General features: G+C 31.7%; 1 protein-coding gene across 1 annotated transcript in view; it reads right to left on the reverse strand.

Moving 5' to 3' along the window:
- Positions 1–21,049, reverse strand: part of LOC129799963 (TWiK family of potassium channels protein 18) — a 191,991-nt gene that overhangs the window by 43,445 nt on the left and 127,497 nt on the right. Inside the window, 3 exon segments of the mRNA XM_055844285.1 lie at positions 5,248–5,276; positions 5,345–5,442; positions 10,102–10,198. Coding sequence (XP_055700260.1) covers positions 5,248–5,276; positions 5,345–5,442; positions 10,102–10,198 — 224 coding nt within the window.

Below are 21,049 nucleotides of genomic sequence, written 5' to 3' on the forward strand. Positions count from 1 at the left end.
AGGTTCGTCCTGAATCACTAATTGGACACCTTCCCACGGGAAATAATGTCGAATAGAATTAGGGTGCGAGTGGAGGATTTTAGTATAAAAAGAGTAGCTAGATTCAAGAGGTTGGTTCAGTCACTGTGTAAACGTAGCCCATGCCATTGGGCAGTGTAATAATCTTCCTTAATAAAAGTGTTTCAACTCAAAAAAATAGTGTATTGAGGAAACATCATCATCTGGATCCGGAGGCAACAAGGTGGCCTCAGTTGGGGTCACCACAAGCTGACCAAATCACGACTGCAGAGAATATGTTCATAAAAAAAAACATCGTAGTTATAAAGAAACTAGTTACATGTTTCAGCTTATATTCTAGAGCTGTGATTCTTTCACTGGTATTCGGGTTGCAAGCTAATTAGAACAAAGTGATTATTTTAATCTTGCGAATTATTTTATTGGTCTACATACACCCAATATTAAAGACGTATTCAGCATAGTTTCGCAGATGTAGAGATAACACCAAAAAATTATTATAAGTACAATTTCGAAGGAGAAAACCTATATGAAATGAACTGAAATTTCCATTGAAATCCAGAGCACCTGTCAACTCAGAAAAAAACTCGTGGTTGAATCAAAATAAATAAGATAAAACCAATATGGTTGTGACATTTTTAGAGGTGGGTATTATATAGTTTCATTCTGGTTTTAAAAAGGATTTTGCGCTTCGTTTACAAAAAAAAAGAAAAACTAAAAATGATAAGCAGAAGTTAATCGTACATCTTGTGAGTTACGGATTTATAGTTTATTGAAAATAGTTAATAAGATTTTTTTTAATATAATTGATTTTTTATGGGGAAAACGATGTTGTCTGTTCGGGGTATGTCATGGCGGGACTTGACCTCATACGCGTGGCCCGGTACGTCGTGGACGACACTGAGTCTCGGAAGAATACATACGCTTTTGTTATCTATTTACTTATTTACTTATTTTATTTTATTTATTTATTTATTTATATTTATTTATTTAGTCGAACTTTGCATGTATTTTGTTCACGTTGTTTACTGGTAAATGCACAAGGATGGAAATGTCCCGGTCCTAGATAAGCTCAACGAGCTTGGGACCTGGGGGTGGAGGTGGGAATAAAAAAAAAAAACGATGTTGTCTGTATAACAGTACGTATGAAATTATTCCAATTCAAGGCAATTTCAGGCAAAGTAGGGGTCATTTCCGAGAGGAAAAAGCCGACCAGAATGAATTTGAAAATTTGAATTGTTTATATTAAGTACGTCTAAGCTCTTCTTTAAACACGGAAGTATATAATTGTTTGAGCAATTTAAAACCCCAAAAAATAAGATTATGACATTAATATTTAATTTATTTAGATATGGTAATTTCTTATTCAAATGAAGGGCTTTTCAACTGTTAAAATCGATTTGAAATATAAAGTGATTTATTATATGAATATAAAATTTGTATTTTTAATTGGATAATTTAAATATTTTAAGATCTGAAATTCTAAAAATGCTTATGAAAACACACATTTTTCTTCTTATATCATTTTTAAAAATTATTTACTATCTTTAGTATTATTATTTGAAGACACTGAAAAACTATATTTTTGATTTTCTTGAAAAAGATCTCGTAGCACTTTTTCTGTATATTTTGAATTCTTTCAAACAAAAAAAAATTATTTAACACAGAAAACTTTTCTGTGAACTTGCTTGAAACTCCCCTTCAATTACTTTCAGAACCTAAAAAATACTCCCTCCGTTCCGAAATAAGTCGTACGTTTGGGAAAAATTCTTGTTCCGAAATAAGTCGTACGTTTGGGAAAAATTGGGATTAAGGGAAAGTTTGCTGGTAAATGTTTTGTGTATCAACAATTATCTCTTGTAAAGAACTATTGCTAATGTCCAGTACTAAAATTGGGGTCCAGTCTTGATGGTATGTTGAGGAACGAATGTCTTAAAAATGTCTTATTTTTGGCGTTTTATTTTCAATCTAAAATAGGTGCAGAATGGTGAGAGATACAGACTTGGGACCTTCGGGGGACCCCCCCATAAGTTGACCTCGGGACCATTAATATGTCCTTTATTTTGCCCCCACCCCTCCCCTTCCCCTCCAAAATCATGTTATTAGGATTGCTCGAAAACACATCGTGCGATTTCTATTTTTCAATTTTGGATATGTTTTAGAGAAACTTATAAATGGTTCCAGGGTCAACTTATGGGGGGGTCTGCTGAAGGTCCCGAGTCCCTATTTCTCACCATTTTGCATCCAGATATTCGAAAACATAAAAAAGGATGTTCTTTTTATTGCTTATTCTGTAAAATTTGAGATATAAAAAATGTCATATCGGTAATAACTGTTGAGTTCTACTTGTGCATACTAAAAATTAAGAACAAATTCTAGCCTGTAATGTTAATCACAGTCCATCTTGCAGTGATTAACTATCTACCGGAGCTCTTTGAAAAAAACGCGAAAAATGGACAACTTCAACATATCGTTTCCTCAACTTACCATCGTGAAAGGATCCCCATATTATCCTTGAACATGGAGGACAGTTCATACATAAGATATTTGCAAATAACAAAAACATTCTCTGAAGCCATTCCTTAATCCCTAATTTTTCGCCAAACGTACGACTTATTTCGGAACGGAGGGAGTATATCATATCTCAGCTAACGAAACAACAACATAACAAAAGCTACATTAAGGGGTTACGTTGATCACAAAGAATTAAAAAAACAGCATATTTTCCCTAAATTCTATTTTTCAACTTAATAAAAAAGTAATTAATTCAAGCTCTTAAGTATTAAAGTACATTTGAACTATGACTTTCTAAATTTTTGTTTAAAAACGTCAAAAAGAATCAGCTGTTACACTGAGAAAAAAAAATGGGTTGTGATTAACTTTTTTTCCTCGTAACTTTGACACTTTTTAGGTATAAAAATATATCAACATTTTTTTAATATTAATTTTACATCTTTTTAAGTGTAAAATTAACATGAAAAAGGGTAACTTTAACCCATAACACACCTAAAAAACATAATATTTACACCGATTTCGGATCAATAATGCAAGGTAAAATTAACATTTCCGGAATGTTATTTTAACTTTTTCGGATTTCTCTCAGTGTATGATCTAGTTTTTGAAGACTTTTCTGAAAAAGTAGTTGAACTCGAATTTGAAAGAACGATTTTGTTCTCGTTTAACAACAAGTTTAAGTCATCTGCTAAAAAAAATACTTTATTGTTTTTTGGTTTAAATGAACGTACTCTGACTGATATTGTCTATCCGAAGATTAGGGTGGAATCACCAGTTCTCGCCAGTGCCCCACATCTCGCCACTTACATTGAAATCGCTATTTTTCGCAATTTATGAAATAAATGAGTCGCAATTTTTTTGTATTGTTTCTGCTTCTACGCATAGAATCGAAAAATAATAATTATTCATTTTGGATTCACGATTTTGATCACTTTTTAGAGCAATATTTTAAGCAAGTGCATCGAATCCAACATCTCTTACCAAAGGTACTAAGTGTCGTCAAATTTTCATCAGGCCAAAAATACCTATTTGGGTAAATAATTTGTCTACTGAATATTTAATTGCACGTGTGGAATACATAAAATTTGTATTTAGTCAATTAATGTTTAATTTTATATTATTTTTGTATAAAAATGAGGCATGGCGAGAAGTGGTAATATTCTGGAATTGATTTTACCACCTGTCGCCATATCTTTTCAATAGGCGACGCTAATTTCACTTCGTACATTCTCAGTTGTCAAATCTGCATTGTTTACTTTCTGCAAAAGCCCCATAATTTGATTTCTCAAATAAAAGTGAAGAAAAATCATTTAAAGAGAGTAATAATAAAGTGATCACAAGGAAAGAGAAATGGTGAATGTATTCTTTTCATAGCATTGCCTAAAATAACCGAGTGTGGTTCTTTTCAAGTGGGTGGCGAGAAGTGGTTACAAATTTTACAAAACTGGCGAAAAGTGGTAAAAAGTGGCGACGAAATGGTTATTTTTGCATTATTAATAAAAATCAGTTTTTTAAGTAGTCCAGCGTTATGTTCTAGGATTATTGTTTTCACGTATCTAGAGCCAATACATCTAAGTAACTTTGTGTCAAATTTGACTTATCTTATAACAAGGATTCAAAAGTTATGATTAAATCAATTTAATTTTTTCCTAAACATGGCGATAGCCGGTTATTCCACCCTAGGTCCCTGCCGCTGAGTTTTTAATTTTGTAAATGATAATATTAGAGAATATAGTTTAATATAGTTTATATGCACATGAATTTAAATAATCTTTTTTGTTGATAGAACTAGAAAAATAAAATATGATTTTTTCCGTCTTCGTAGTAGCAATTTTGTATTTAATCAGGAAAACATTTTTAAATTATTCTAAGTAGAAAATTTAACTTTTCTATCACGAATACAGCTCGACGAAATTTTAGGTTTAAACACGTTTTAATACAGGTTTCAAGTTGATCAAAATCTTTCTTAAAAAGTTATACAGAAATTTTCCAAATAATACATAAACGTATACCATGATAAAACGATTTAATAATAGAGTTAGTCAAAAATTCGCAAGATAAAATCATTCTCCGTAAGTACGAGCTTGAGGGGCAAAGGTTAACAATAAACTACATTATTACTGTAACTACATGTTTAGGTATACATAATTGTAAAAGGATCACAGCTATAAACAGATTGAAATACGTTGTACGTCAACAAAAAATCTCGTAATATAAAATACACAATGTTGTTCTTATTCTTCAACAAGTTTCAACATCCAGGTTGTTCTTTGTCTTTTGTGGTTGTCATCCATTTACCTGATTGTGTTTTTCATTTTTTACATTCACTCTATTTATCTTCTCTACACAACAGTCCTGTGATACCACCAACTGTTTGCATTATTTGGCGCTTCTTTTATAATATGATGTATATCAACAGTGACAGAAGCAGAAGAAAAACAAAAGTCTTTTGTATATAATAAGTTAAGGGCGGTAAAAAAATATATATGCAAGACTGAAAATTACGGGCTTACGCCACTACCCCCAGTGTCAATTTGTAAACAAGTTGGAGTGAGAAAAAACACAAGACGCCATAATATGGAAAAGACAACAAACAACAGGAGCTTATTAAACCCAAAATTTTCAAGAAAATGTTGACCTTATTTCACTATGCACATTCAGTTATAACCAAGGTGAATTGTGGTAAGTTCGTAATCTAATGATTTCATTTAATCTTACCAACAGTTGTGATTAAGGCCAGGGAATATCTGTTGAAGAGAAGGAAGTGGCAATTGATTCGAGTTTGTGCTTGTTGAATATTTGATGGTCTACTTACAAGAAGCCGGAAGCATAATCCCATCTATATGCTTTGATTACGGGCTGTAGTCCAGGCTGCTGCAACTTTGAAGATTGTACAGCTCTCAGCAACGTATCCTGTAAGATATATGAGCATAACCGATCAAAATACTACTGCATAATCTCAAATCGAATCTCGGGATATCCCTGGTGATTGGAATTATGTATTATTAACGTGTACTTTATACTAACAAAGTCGAAGAATCTAATTTAAATGGTTTCGGAGGTGCTCAATAAACACCAACAGTCCTGAACAGTATATATACAAACTTTATAGCAATATATCATCACAAATAAATCGTTTAATCGACTAAAGTTAGGCATGTAAAAAAAGTTCGAGAAACATTCAGATTCTTTTGTCGCAAATAAAACACTTAATTCGAATACTTTTCTAACTTTCAGAGCTTTTGTACTATGCTTTCTCAATAGATTTTTTTGTGTGTTCATCATCGCGTGAAATGGAGAAAATGAAACGCTAGTGGTAGTTATTCATTGTGAATTTCGCTTTATCACTACTAGAAATTGATTTTCTATTGTTTATGTCCATATAGGAAGGAAAACGGAGACGCAGTCGACCAAATTCCGCATTGCTTCAGGACCACTTCCATAAAGTTTCTTTCACATATGAACAGATACATAGCATTACGCAGCTTTGTGCATACTTATTTATTAAAGTTCAAATTACTTATTACAAATCAATAAAATTCAAAAATTTATTGTTACTTTTTTTTTTAATAATCTCAAATCCAAAAGTAATACACATGAAATAAACTGAGAGTGAAATTGAAAAAAGATACTAAGTTTAAGATCTGTTTATTACTTTCTCTATAATATAAGTTGATTAATACAGAAAATTAGATATTTAGCTACTAGGGGAGACTGGGGCAAAATTTGTCAAAACAAAAATTTCAATATTCACTATTTTCTAAAATAAAAGAGACTGAGGCTTGAAATTTTTATTATAGATAGCCTTTATGAACCTTCTTAAACTTACAAAGTTTCAATGGATTCGAGGAAGGATTATGTAAAAAAAAAAATAATGAAATTTTGAGCCTTATTTTTGGAATATTTGGCTTACAGAAAATATCAATACTTATTAGCTCAATTTAAGCAGATAAAATAGAGAAAAATTATCTTCGACAAAGTTGTTAGAGGAATAAATTTCCTATAAAAATATGTCTATTTGATATTTTTAACGTTTGCGAGAGTAAAACGTCACAAATTATCCGAAGACTGACAAAATTTTCCCAAGTAATTTTGAGAATCTCCACAAAATCGACTTTTAGAAAATGATTCGAAAATCACATTTCTTTCGAGATAGAGGAAAATAGTCTTCTGCAATGTTGTGGAGCAGTAAATTTTCTTATAAGAATTTTCTCATTATAAAACGTTTAAGTTTCCTCACAACTCGTGAAAGAATTAAATATGCGTTTTGACAAGTTTTGCCCCAGTCTCCCCTACTGCCACCATAGAGATTCTTGTAAAATCTTCTGATTTTCAACAAAATATCTTCTTAGAACCGCATCCACCGAGTTATTATCCAAGATTCTTCCAAAAGTATTGTCAAAATCTGTTTCTTTTTTTATTAGAATTTCTCAATAGATAGCGCAGGAAAACACATAATTTTCTTATTCACTTTTAAATTTTTTTTGCTAATTTTGTGGAACTGTTAATTACGATTTTTATATCCTTTATTGCCCTTTGTTTTCTGAAGAAAACAGTCAGATAGGACTATAGAGACCATTCCCAAATTAAAAATCGGTATTTCTTATTGAACAGCAAAACGAGTTTGACAATAGTTTTGCAAGATTTTACAAGAATATCTATGATATCAGAGTATTAAAAACTTGTTGCTTTCTTATGTAGGTCAACAAGATTTTTATGTGCAATTTTTTTCAGAATGCTTTAAAAAAGATATCTCGATTTTATCACGCCTTTTCGTTGAAATTCATGAAATTTTATTTATTTTTTTTTACTGATTTTCATTTTCCTGGTATATATACTCTCTTTACTTTGACTTTAAATGAATAACAAAAATGTAATATTGAAATTGTTTCCACAGACCATGTCCATACCGTAAATAAAGGGGAGGTAGAAATAAATGGGCGCAATTGTAATCTATGTGACTTATATGCATTATGAATGCATTTTGTGCTCAAGGATGGGAGTATATAATGGAAAACAATGTTTCACCATATTGGTTTTCCTCTATCTTTTATTCCAGGCAATGACATTTTCGACATCTAAATAATTTTGTTGTTAAAAGTGATACATCAGAGAGGTCACATCACATTGGCAATTTGTTCATGAAACAAACAAAATTTATGTTGACAAAGCGAAAACTCAATGAGTATGTCAAAATATCATAAATCAAGATCAAACGTAAAACTTCAAGTGGTATACCAGACTCTCTCATTTTAACTAAAGTAGAGCAGTTTGATTATTGTACGCTAAATATTAAAATTTATCTATGATATTGGTTGTAGTGGTTGTAGGATTCCAGCGGAATTTGGTTATTCAGACAATGGCAGTAGTATTACGGCTTGCTCGAATACACCCACCTAACTACTCCCAACTAAGTTATTTGAGATTTTTCTCTTTCTACTGTTTTTAATCGTATATACGAGTTTCTCGCTTACACAGAAAAAAATATTTTGTAAAAATGTTCGTAAATGTTTGTGAATTCCTATGGGGAACTTACAAAATGCTCGTAAATCGTATAATCCACAAACAAGTTCGTAAAAGCTTGTATTTTTTTCACAAATATTGTTCGCAAATTCAGCACTTGACGAGCATTTTTTGTACTTTTACAAACATTTGTTCGTAAACACACAAAAAATGTTCGTAAAATTTTGTCATTTGTTCGTAAATGTTTGAAAAATATTCGTCATGAAAACAAAAATTTACGAACAAATGACAAAATTTTACGAACATTTTTTGTGTGTTTACGAACATTTACGAACAAATGTTTGTAAAAGTACAAAAAATGCTCGTCAACTGATTATGTTACGATCAATGTTTGTGAAAAAAGTACAAACTTTTACGAACTTGTTTGTGGGTTATACGATTCACAAGCATTTCGTAACTCCCCCATAGGAATTCACAAACATTTACGAACATTTTTACAAAATATTTGTTTCTGTGTAGTCAAATAGTCTGAAAACCATCCCAGTTCCATATAATACAAATTAATTTCCAAAGTCAGTTCAATTCCCGGATTATTATCGATTATCGATTATAAATTAAATTTTAAGAATTCTAAACAAATGATCATATCTTAAGAAAATCTTAGAACACAAAACTAGTTCCTAAATAAAATACCAATTGTAGATACCAAAAAAAAACAATAAAAGCCAAAAAATAAGGACTAAAAGGCTTGAATTATTTAAAAATAATAATAAATCAAGTTAAAGATTTTTAATGACATTAAAACCAGATAATTTGTATGACATTTTGCCCCTTTTGCCCCATATGTCCGATTGAGGGAGAGTCTACTGCACATCCAAAACATATCCAAAAACAAAAGAAATCGCAGTAGTCATTTTCTAAATAAACCAAAAGAACATGGTTTTAGAAATAAAAATCATAATAATGCCCCTTGCGGCGACCTATGGGGGGATCTGCATAGATCGAAAGTTCGTATCTCTTATCGCTTCGCCTCTAGATGGATAAAAAGTTTATGGAGTTTATTAAAAAAAAAATGGTTTTACGAATACTCAACCGATTCATTACTGATTGCAACCGATGAAATCGGATTGGAAATTTCAAGACCTTTCCAAAAAAACCCGAATTTAACCAAATCAATTAAAAAATAGAGCCTCTAAACACAAATTCAAAATAGCGATTTTTTTAGGTCATAGGTTATTTGGACAAAATGATCGCCTGTATCACCTCCAAACCTTTCCAAAAATAAAAGAAATCTAAGGAGCCGTTTTCGAAATAAACCAAAAAATATGGTGTTGGAGGGTTTGGGGAGGGGTGAGGGGGGGGGAAGAAAGAAACGTCTAGAGATATCGTTTTTTCATGCGGGGTCACCGAAGACCAGAAGTTGATATCTCTTAGCGTTTAAGCTCTAACATAGTGACAAATTGAGAAGAAAATCGATAATATAACTGCTCTCTATTTGAGTTCGAGCAGTAAAATAATTTCATTATACGACCAATAGTGGTGGTAGGTATTTTATAATCTGTTTAAGCCTATAATATAAACTATTTTGTTGTATAAAATAACATCAAAAATACGATTGTGTTCCATATCCAAACAGATGATAAGTGCAGAATAGAGCACTTTGTGCAACTGACATGAAAGGACAATATAATAGCTATATAGTTTGAGTTATATATATTCAGGATATATACACAAATTTTCTTCTTGTCCAAGCTACTAAACGTGCACACCTCACGACATTGAAGAAATCTATCGTCTTCTCAATTTTTCCTATTCACGTACTTTGTTCTCTTAAATCTCTGTAGACGAAGTAAGCTTTTGTCATTTCTGGAAAAGTTTTGTTGTCGCTTAAAAGCAAAACTTTTATTTATGATTTTGCCATGTCCTCTTTTTCATTTTTTTTTACTAACTCTTCATTCTGCCTTTTGTTCGCTATTATTTTCAACACAAGAAGCTACACTGACTGTCATATACAAAACCTACCAATGCCAAAAACTACTCAAAACTTTATAGAGCTTTCAGACTTTATGAAGAAGGTAGACAGAAGATGTGACCACATTTGAGGATTACCTGAAAATGCTGAACTTCTTGAGCAGCTAGTCGTGTCCAATTTTCTTTATACAAAATGTTTAAGTCTTCCGTAATCGACCACAATCGATCCACAGTCCTGCAAGAACATGAAAATTTGCTGTAATTATTATATATAATAACTCTCAATTGAGAATATGCTTTGAAATGTTTATAAATTTTGTAGCCGAAAATTTATTTATTCAATAAAATATTTTTCAAAAATTCTTAATGATTTTTTTAAATACCGTCGTTGCGGGTGACTTTGCACGTTTTTCGCTATTTTTCAACTTTGCTCTCTAAAAGTGGATAGTTAAAGTGAAGGGAGGGGGGTTTTTGAGTAAAATTATTTGTATTCAGTTGTTAATGAATGGATTTTGTGCCACTAGCATTAATTTTATAAAATTTTACTATGTTTAAAAAAATCAAGAAAAAAGGCTTGCACAGGGGATAAGGTGCGGGTGACTTTGCACTTTTTAATAAATACTAAAAAATCAACAATTTCTGATAATAAACGACAATGAAGATCTTTACATCTAAGGGTAATATGCACGAGATCTACAAGATGACATGATCACCATCTTGATTTGACGTTTCTGTCCGCCATTTTGAATAACTGTCAAAACCTAAAACTGGTCCGATTGAGTTGAAATTTTAGTATGTTGTAGCTGATGTCAAGACCTTTTCAGAACGTATCTATGTCCCAGTCTACGTCAAGTATTTACCTAGATACAGAGGCTCAAATTTTAAAATTTTGAAATCATCATATTTTGGCAATCTTTATTTACTAATCCTTAATTTTAAATTCTAAATGAAATGCCTCAGTAACCATTAAAAATGGTTGAGGCTTTTATTTTATATATTTATTTACTCTTACATAATTAAAAAAATAAATGAAAAGTGCATTTATTAATTTTTTTATTTTTTCATTTTTGCAAAAACAGTTTTTCAGATCTTCAAATAATATGCTGTTATAAAGAAAAACATTACTTTTCTTTTTGTTTGTTATTTAGATCTCATCGCCTAACGATAGTACTGTCTTTTTTGTGATGATTTCGATAAAAGAAGCTCTCCGTTGTTCTGTATTCATAAAAATGCCAAAATTTTGAACTTGGAGCTCCTGTATCCAGGCAAGCGCTTGACCTAGGTCAGATGTTATATATGTTCTGAAAAGGTTTTGATATCAGCTAGAACATACTAAAATTTCAGCTCAATCGGACCAGTTTTAGGTTTTAACAGTTATTCAAAATGGCGGACAGAAACGTCAAACCAAGATGGCGACCACACCATCTTGTAGATCTCGGTCACTTTATCTTAAATTATCAAAAAAATTGGATAATTTTTAGCCAAATACTTTTATAATAAAGCTTTAGAAATACCATTACATGCAATTTTATAACATAAATCATGCGTTCATAGAAAGATAATAGGGAAAAAAATATTTTAATAAAAATAATCAATAAAATCGAAGTGGATTATTCTAGCCAGATAAATTTAGAATAGATTTGGGCAATTTACTACTCTGAAATCGATTTTGAAATTGCACCTTCAGATAACTTTTTCACGGAGCCGTTTTTTGACAAAATACCTATATTAGCATTTCATTGACTAATACTGAAACCACAAGAATCCTTTTGAGGATCATTGTACCTTACTTGGTACTTAACATATCCCTATATACTTTGACATGGTAGACCGGATCGTCGAAGACTATCAATAAGTGCTAGAATTGTTCAAAGTCTCACGAACAGCAGAGTGCAAAGTCACCCCCCCCGAGTGCAAAGTCACCCGCAACGACGGTAATGAAAATGACTAGGGGAAACTGGGGCACCACCAAACACGGGGTACCAACAAACAGTAATTTTTATTTATAAACTACTTGGACTATCTCGCCCATTCCTTCAGTGGGCAAACATCCCTATAATATCTATAAATTCCTATCGGTCTTATCCTCTGATATCCAATATCCGATTAAAAAATCGCAGTGTTTGGTGGTACCCCGTGTTTGGTGGTGCCCCAGTTTCCCCTATATAATTTAAATAGAATAACATTTCATCAACTCTGGTGCGAATTAGGGTTTCTTTACTTTATTGAGCTTTTCATTAATAAAAATATGAACAAAATGCTTAATCGATAGTTTAGAAAAGAATATTTCACTCAAAATAAAATTACCATATATTTGAGTGATGTAATATAACAAATCACGCATTTTTACACGTAATTTTTAATAAATATAACGTGATCTTTCGACCTCAAAATTATATGCACAATCGAGTACAACCTTTGTCCCTGGACAAAATGGTCACAAACTTGGACAATTACCCTGTATTATTTTTTCTAGCTTTATTAAGATGGACTTTCCTGTTTTTATATACACCGGAAGAGAAATTATCGCACTGTAAGGGAAAGGGGGCACCTTTGAAATAGGGCAGCTTTAAAATTGAGCCTTATCATTGTATAATTTTGCTTCGTAATTGATTTGTTAAGCTAAGTTATGTCATAATAAGTTCCAGTTTCATAACACATTGGCCCAATTTCAATGCTGTCCCAATACAAAGGTTCCCAACTTCCCTCTAATTGTTTCTGTCATAGATATCGACACACATCTATATGCTTTCAATATATATATACATGCAATAAATAAAATCATTTATTACTAACAATAAATAGAAACCAAACTACTACTGTCTTATTTATCCTTTGACTTGAATGCAACCCGCCCATAAAGCAAAATGTGTACCAAATTGGTCTCATTTCATCACCTTGTACGATATTTGGTTGTGAAAAGGATATTGCTTCTGAGGAACAATGATGTAAGTATAGATAGTAAGCAAATACAACAATAAAGACGATTTGACCTAAGGGCAATAGTAATTAAATTGGGTTCAATTGGATCTCAATGTGTCGACTGCAAACAATGAAATTGTTTTCCTGTGTGATATGGATAAAGTTTTACAAGAAATAATTCAAGACCACTCATACAACTATTGTTGAGTCTATGCGTGAGTATTTGCAAAAAGAGATCCTCATCAAGTGCCATTTGCCCATTTCATAATTTATTGATAACGGTCTGTGTGGGAACCATTCAATTTCCTCGTATACTTTCTTTATGTGTCCTATATACTGATGCGATGTTTGAAGGTAAGCAAAAAACTAAACACTCATTGGTTTTCTTGGATTCTCTGAGATTCAAAACAAACACAATTTTAGGAAAGCTTTGTTGACTAGGCCACAATATGAGTTAGTAACCAAACTTGTGACATTATGTCTCATTTATTTCTATTCTTCGGCAGTAATGTACTGGAATATACATTGTATTCTATAATGTATTTTAAGGGGTCAACTTCTTTTGTGCCACCGCCCTCATTAATATAGGTTACTCAATCACTATAATATATACCAACCTTTAAAATACATAAAGTATCAAAAGTTTTTTAAATTGAATAGTGAATCGTATGAAACAATTTCTTTTTAATTTATTGATTTAAAAATTAAAGGTCAGAGGATGCAAAAAATAACACAAAAAACATCTATTTTCTTTGTCATAGTTAGAGTAAAAAAAATACCGAGCCATTTATTGTGCATCAATAACATATTTTATTCTTTCAAATTAAACTTATGCCGCTTTTTTAATTAAGAAATATTTAAGATTCTAGAAAAAAATGCGCATAAATATCTGTAATACGAAATTGTCCAAAATTTTTGATAAAGCCTAGGGGTAACTAGTACAGCAGTAATCATGCGGCAATTGTAAACTCTGATTTTTATGTCTACACTAATTGGATATATGTCGACCATTTGTTTAGTGAACAAGGTTCTTTATAATTGAAGAAAATGCAGTGTTTATTAACTGCTCTATGTATACTACTGCCCAAGTTTTTTCTACATCATTGTTTTTCACTTGTATAGCAGCAAAAAATTGCACAAAAGTTGTAATATAGGCCTTTAGATATGCTTATGAGTTGAAATTTTACACAATACGAGTACAAACCGATATGCTTGCAACTCAAAGCGCATTCAAAAATGATTGAGAGTTGAATTTTTAGAAAAAAAAAATGCTGAATCAGAATATTTTTAATTGATAAAATTAATTAAATAAATTCGACGTGACTTTATACCTCAAAATTCAACTCACAATCGAATTTCCATGTATTCGATTTAAAAGAGCTCAGAAATTGTAAATGTAAACACTCCAATGTTGCCTGGGGAGAATTTAATTCATCAGTTGACGTTATTGCTAGTTTTTGTATATGAAAAATACAGTGCGTACCATTATCATAAGGTCACTTTACAGAACTCAAATTTTTTTTTCTGCTTTCGTTTTATTTAATTTTTTTTTTCTACAAAATACTTTGAATTGAATTATTTTACGTTTGAACATATTTGCGAGCTTTCCTGGAAATACCAATAAACTATAATTTTTACTTTGTTGAGAAATATTATGTATAGTTATTATAGTTTTTATTCCCAATTTTATGCATTTTATTTTCAATAAATTATTGTGAATAAACGAATTAGGATAGAAAATTTAAACCAAAAAGATATGAAAGAATATTAAATTCTCTAACTTTTAGGCATAATTATTTGACATATAAAATGCTCTATTAAAGTGGGAAAATTACTAGAAGATGGAAAAAACACAGAAAAATGCACCATTTTAGGTGCCCTTTTTCAAAAAATCTTTAAAAAATATACTTCATTGTCATCGTAGATGCCTGATATGTTCACAAGAGTTATAGAGGATGAAATTACGCGTCAGTTTAGCTTTATGTGACTAACACCGGATAATTAGAACCGGAGATATGAATTTTTAAATTTTAGAAAACAACAAAAAACTAAAAATGCTTTACCAAAAAAATCTAGAGGTGACCCGGACAAACGGATTGCAGATTTGAGGTCATTAAGTGACCCTCTAACAAGTTTTGGCACTCTCGTCAAAGACACCCACAACGTGTCGCACAGTGATATTAGTGCAAAAAAACTCATTTCCAATTTCAAGAAAAGTACCGATTTAAAGTTATCTGACTAAAATAAATTTATTTTTTTACTGAAAGATATGTCATTCTACTTTGTATATTTTATTTAAAAAATTTGAAAAAACTAAAAATATGAATTTTAGAGGCAAAAAGAATTTCAAAAAAATTTTATATTTTCTCACCTAGCGCCTAAACTAAAAGAGATAATGAAGAATGGATAGTTTTTCGACTTTATTGGATCATAATTATCCTAGAAAACATTGTTTTAGAATTTTTTTCGCATATTAAAGAAAATACCGTTAGAGGGTTAATAGAAAAATGGGAGAGCCGTTGCAATGTCAAAAAATACAATAATCAGGTGTAAAATAATTCAATTTAAAGTATTTTGCAGAAAAAAAATAAAACAAAAACAGAAAAAAAATTTTGAGTTCTGCAAAGAGACCTTATGGTAATGGTACGCACTGTATTCTTTTCACTAAATTAACAGACACTAATGAATCTTTTAAAATAATTTTTATAGTGTTGATTGAATTATTAATTTACAAGTTGGGGTCCATAAAACTCGTAAAACAAAAGTTTTTTATATGAATATTTTTAAAGTTTAGCAAAGTTCATTGCAATCTAATGTGCTGAATAAGCATATGGCTTAAGCCGAAAAATAACATAACGTAATAATAAATCAAAATAGTTGAGATTGTTAAGAATCTCCCTAATAAAGATTAGATTACTTCACATTAGTTTTCCACTAAGCTGTCACTCGGCTTAAATCAATTGTAAGTCAGCCTAGTCTAAATCATGAGCTTTATACGGTTTTCAGACTTATAAGGTATATCCCAGTTCCTGAGAATCTCTCGAAATTCTCAAAATTCTCAAAATAAAAAGAAGAATCAATGGCTTCCCTGACTTCTTAATCTCCAAAATTAATCATCTGCTATTAACGTCCATAATATATAATCTTAAGTCAATTTTTTTCAAAACTTTACGTAGGATAACACATTAGAAAAGTTAAGCCACATGTCTAAACTTGGTAGCAGCCAAAATTCCAAACGCCAAAATCCCTAAAGCCGAAATACCGAATTGTCAAAATACTGAAAGGGACGAAATTATAAAAATCCGGGATATATATGATGAAAAATAATTTTAAACAAAAACTAAGTTCAGATTCTTTTTATTTGAAGATCACTTCCTTAAAGTTTAATGAATTTCTACAACTTTAGAAGGTTATTTTACGTAGTATTAATATTTGAATTGAATTTGAATTTATTTTCATTTCAGCAATCTAATCAGATTTATGTCAATTTTATTAGGTGAGATTCTTAACAATCTCACCTACTATAATCCTATTTTAACCTACTGACCTAACTTCTTATAAGCACCATCATTTCTGTCCTTCCTAAGATTTTTATTTATTTTTTGTTTCCAATTAGATTTCATTAAAAAATAATAATTATTATTATTTAGAACGATGTAGAATGAAACAGGTGACGTGAAATCTCCGATATTATTAAACATTAAAACAGAGATCCCCAATCAGTGGCGCAATAGGCAAGACCACTGGTCTTGGGCGGACGAGATCTCTGACTCGACTCTCAAGTAGTGAGTTCAAGTTCCGCCCAGTGCAAACAATTGATTGTCAGAAAAAGAAATTTTCACTGTGATGAAACGTAATATAATGCACCGCCTCTGCCCACAAAAACTCTGGGAGAATGGAAGAAGCATCCACACAACGGGGAAGGCGCTCCTGGGCGGTCTACACATGGACTTAGCGGATTCTTCGACCACAGAATGCAACAGCAATACAACATGATTACATTATAACAAAGTATTCCGATACGATTAATAATAATTAAAACATTTGAATAATCGTTGTCTATGTTATTCGTTTTCTTTTCTGCTAAACGTACAACTAAAAAAATTATTAGTTCCGCGTATAATAGAATCTTCAAAATAGTACCATGACCTTCCCTCAAACCATCATTATCTGAACCATCCAAAGGATATGGAAGATGTAGATCAATCTATTTGTGTTTATTTATATACGAATTGGATGCGGGATGAATTTCAATTTTGGAAAGAGCCTCCATAGAAAGCAGATTCTGAAGCTTAATGCTTTCCCAAACAACATACTATAATCTACATCGTACAATAGTTTGTTGAATATTGCAGTGGGGTATGTATATGTATGGGTATTCTCATGCAATGTACAATGGGGTAACTATGAGTAGCAGTTAAGGGAAGAAGAGACCACGGCACCAGAAAACACCACTAACACCCTTTTATGGAGGTTGCCAAGAGGGCGACGGATGGTGAAGAATACAATCAGGGAAAACACAATAGTTTCATTATTGCGCTAGATGGTAAGTGCGGCGTGTGTGTATTACAGCAAAAACAGGAGAAGTTGATCAGTGAAATGGTTATATACCTCGCTTTTCTCATAAAGTTAACTTTTCTTTCTCCTCCTACCTCCTTTTATACGAATTTGTATACACATAACGATGATGATAGCTCGGCTTTTTTTGATCTCTTCCTCCAAGGCTTTTTCTTTCCTATTGTCCCACAGATATATAGTATTTACTTAAATGTGAAAAACCGAGCTCTTTCTATATTGGTGAAATGATGGGAAAACATGAGAGCAGTGGATTCACTACTCTTCTATACTTATCAAGATTTAAAACTAACTAGGGGAAACTGGGGCACCACCAAACACGGGGTAGCACCAAACACTAATTTTTATTTCTTAACTACTTGGACTGTCTCAACCATTTGTTCAGTAGACAAGCGTCCCTATAGAGCCTATAAATTGCTATAGGTCTTGTCCTTAGAAGTCGAATATCTGATTAAAAAATCGAAGTGTTTGGTGCTACCCCGTGTTTGGTGGTGCCCCAGTTTCCCCTATCTAATATCTCTACATTTGATTTGATTTCTTAATATTTAGAGAAATTAGTAAAAAAAATTGGTAAAATTGCAACCATGCACTGTGCGTATTGCATCGGCCATATGAATAGGGGAAACTGGGCCCCTACTAAAATTTTATGCCTAGAATACACATTCTTATTTTCTTTCAATTTTAAACAAAAATATATATTTTTTCAAAATTTTTTTGACGCCATTCTACACTAACGTATCATATCTTTTAGGTCAGTTTTGTTTCGTCCACCAATTTATCGGTTTAGATCTAAAGAAATTTATTTTTATATACAGACAAATGTATAAGAATTATTTATTTGATACTACTTTTTTACGTATATTTAACTCAACAAATAAAACACAACATTAATTAATTTCGGTGTATATTTAAAAATTTATTTTTTAATTGCAAATCATATTTTACCCATTAAGAGGTAGAAAAACCTTTTATATTCGTTTAGCAAATGAGTTTTGAATAAATGTTCAGCTGAGTAAAACCACAACGATCTCCCTGTCTTGATTGATAATCTCTATTCGGCAGATACTCTACTAAAGTACAAATTTAGCTTTCCAGTTTAACCCAATAAGATTTTATTAGCATTTTATAAGTGGAGATATTTATGAATTGATAGTTTTATAGCTTATGTGGTAATATGGAATTCACCAATTTTAACGAGCGAGGGTTGGAGTGGCTGGTTTTATATTTCATTTCCCTATGTACTATCCTTTAAATACATTTATGCCAACAGCAGAACGACGACGTAATGTTCAAAAATATGGAAATTATCTTGCAAATCTTGGTGTTAAATAAGAAGCGTGCTATTTTGTGTTGCATCAATTTTTATTGCAGAGAAATAGCATTTTGCCCCCATTGTGTTAAAGGGTGAAATATCTTGTAGAAAAGTTATATTATTTTATCAAATTTGATGACCATAATTTGATACTTGGCAAACGTTTTACTCAAGTTTAATGCTAGAAAGTAATGTATTAAACTAACTACATAACTTGTGTGCCAAAGAAAATTAAGTTTTTCGTTTTAATGGTGCGCCAATGTAAGTTACTATAGGAACATTTTCAAAAATATAAAGAATTTCTTTGAATATCATATCGTGTGTATAATTTTTTTTTCACTATAATCCGTATATACACTGACACTATTTGCCGCAAGTGAGCAAAATGTGGAAAATATCATCCATGTTTGTCATTTACCATCTTTATTCTGTGACGACGAAGCAACTGTGCTGTGAGTCGTTTTTAGGACTGAGAGCTTTGAGGTAGCTAAAAAGCGTCACAGTTGAAAATTTTGAATATTAAATTGGGGTTATGTTTAATTTGAATTTGTAGCACGAAAGAGCTTATTTCTCTATCCCTCGAGAAAAATTACACTTCATCAACCTTAATAAATTGGAGTGCTGTAGCTTGTTTGTAAAATACATTCAGCTGTAACTTGGTAAGGAAAAAACTTTCACAAAATGTATGAATGTATTTTCAAGGTATGTTAAAGTCATTTGAGGAAGCTCAACAAGCATATCACAGTTAAAATGAGAGAAAAGCTTTTTAGAGATCTGACAGAAATTATTTTGAGCACGTTGAAGGGGAAGAATATCGTAGTTATATATTCGTGGACTAGTAAATTCTCATGTTTAACAGTGTGGAGAATATTAAGCCAATAACCGTTTGTTTTAGTTATACACAAGGATCATCATGCTGAGTGTGTTTTGAAGATGAAACGTGAAGCCACGGAGGAAAAGGAAAGGCTTGTGGTCGAGGTGGTTTCCTGCCACCTTTAGCCAGTATAGCTTCTTTAACTTAAGCTGTCTACACATTATGAGCATTTTTTAAAAAAATTCTTTAAAAAATTTTTTAAAAAATTTTTTAAAAAAAAACTGTTTTTTAAAAATTTTTTTAAAAAAAAATGCCTCCACACTAGACTTAATTTTTGTAAAAAATTTCTGACAGATTACTCTCAGCATTTCGCTTGGGATTATTTTTCATGAAAATTTGTCATTTGAGTGGTGGAAAAAGTGTGAAAAGTGTTTGTTGGAATTCCCTGGGATAGTTGTTAGTGAATGTTCGTGGAAAATTTTCCAAAATTGCAAAAGTGCAGTGTTTTTCTACAGAAGTTGTTCCCAGTGGAATCAATATTCCGGAGTGTGTGAACATAACCTCAAAATGTTGTTTTTCCCTAAAAATTTTGTGTGACTATCGCAGTTATTTATGAACAGAAATTGTTTTTCTTTGCGATAATCTGGAAACCAAAACATGCTCATCAGAAGAACCGCAGAAATTACTCGGAAGGACAAATTTGTTACCAGGAACAATGGGTAGAGTGGAGAAGAAGGTGTGCAGCTCAAAATATCTTATAGATTCCATTGATCAGCAGCTCTTTCTGGAAAAGCTTCAGGACTTCAGGAAAACTTGTGGATACGTTTGGATGAACAGGAGTATTTGTAACCAAGAACATTGACGTAAGTACTATGAATATGCTAAAAAAAAACTCGCTGATTTTATTGCAAAGCTATTCCTGCAAAAAATTCAGGACTACAATTGGAAGAGCATGATAGTGGATGAGGGGAAGGACTTTGAGGAATAATTAGAAAGTGCTTCACCAAAATTCCTGCAAAAATTGATCCAGTGCAACTCTACAAATTTGATTCCGGATACTGGATGACACTGATTTGATTCCGGACACTGGTGATAATTATGATAAATTTTATGAAAAATAAATTCTCATATCTTGCTTTCCAATCCGAAATCTTTTATTGGTTATCCGGTGTACATTAAAGCCTTCTCCCTCTATCCACTACTGTCCAAGCAGGAGTCCCATGGAGGAAGCAAAAGTTTGTAGCCATCTCATCCTTGTGCTTCCGGATGGGAACACTTCCATCGTGGTTGAAAAGGAGGAATGATGGGAGGTGGTTCTGGGGCTTCAAGTGATGGGCTGTGGTAACTACGGATGACTCTTGTATGTACTAGGATCTCCTCAGTGGCTCTGAATAGGTCTATTGTCTTGATTGATTTACCAGGTTCATGTTCCAAAATTCTTCAATTTCCTTCTTTCCATTCAT

The sequence above is a fragment of the Phlebotomus papatasi genome, chromosome 1, assembly GCF_024763615.1.
Source record: "Phlebotomus papatasi isolate M1 chromosome 1, Ppap_2.1, whole genome shotgun sequence".
In the NCBI taxonomy this organism is placed as follows: Eukaryota; Metazoa; Arthropoda; class Insecta; order Diptera; family Psychodidae; genus Phlebotomus; species Phlebotomus papatasi.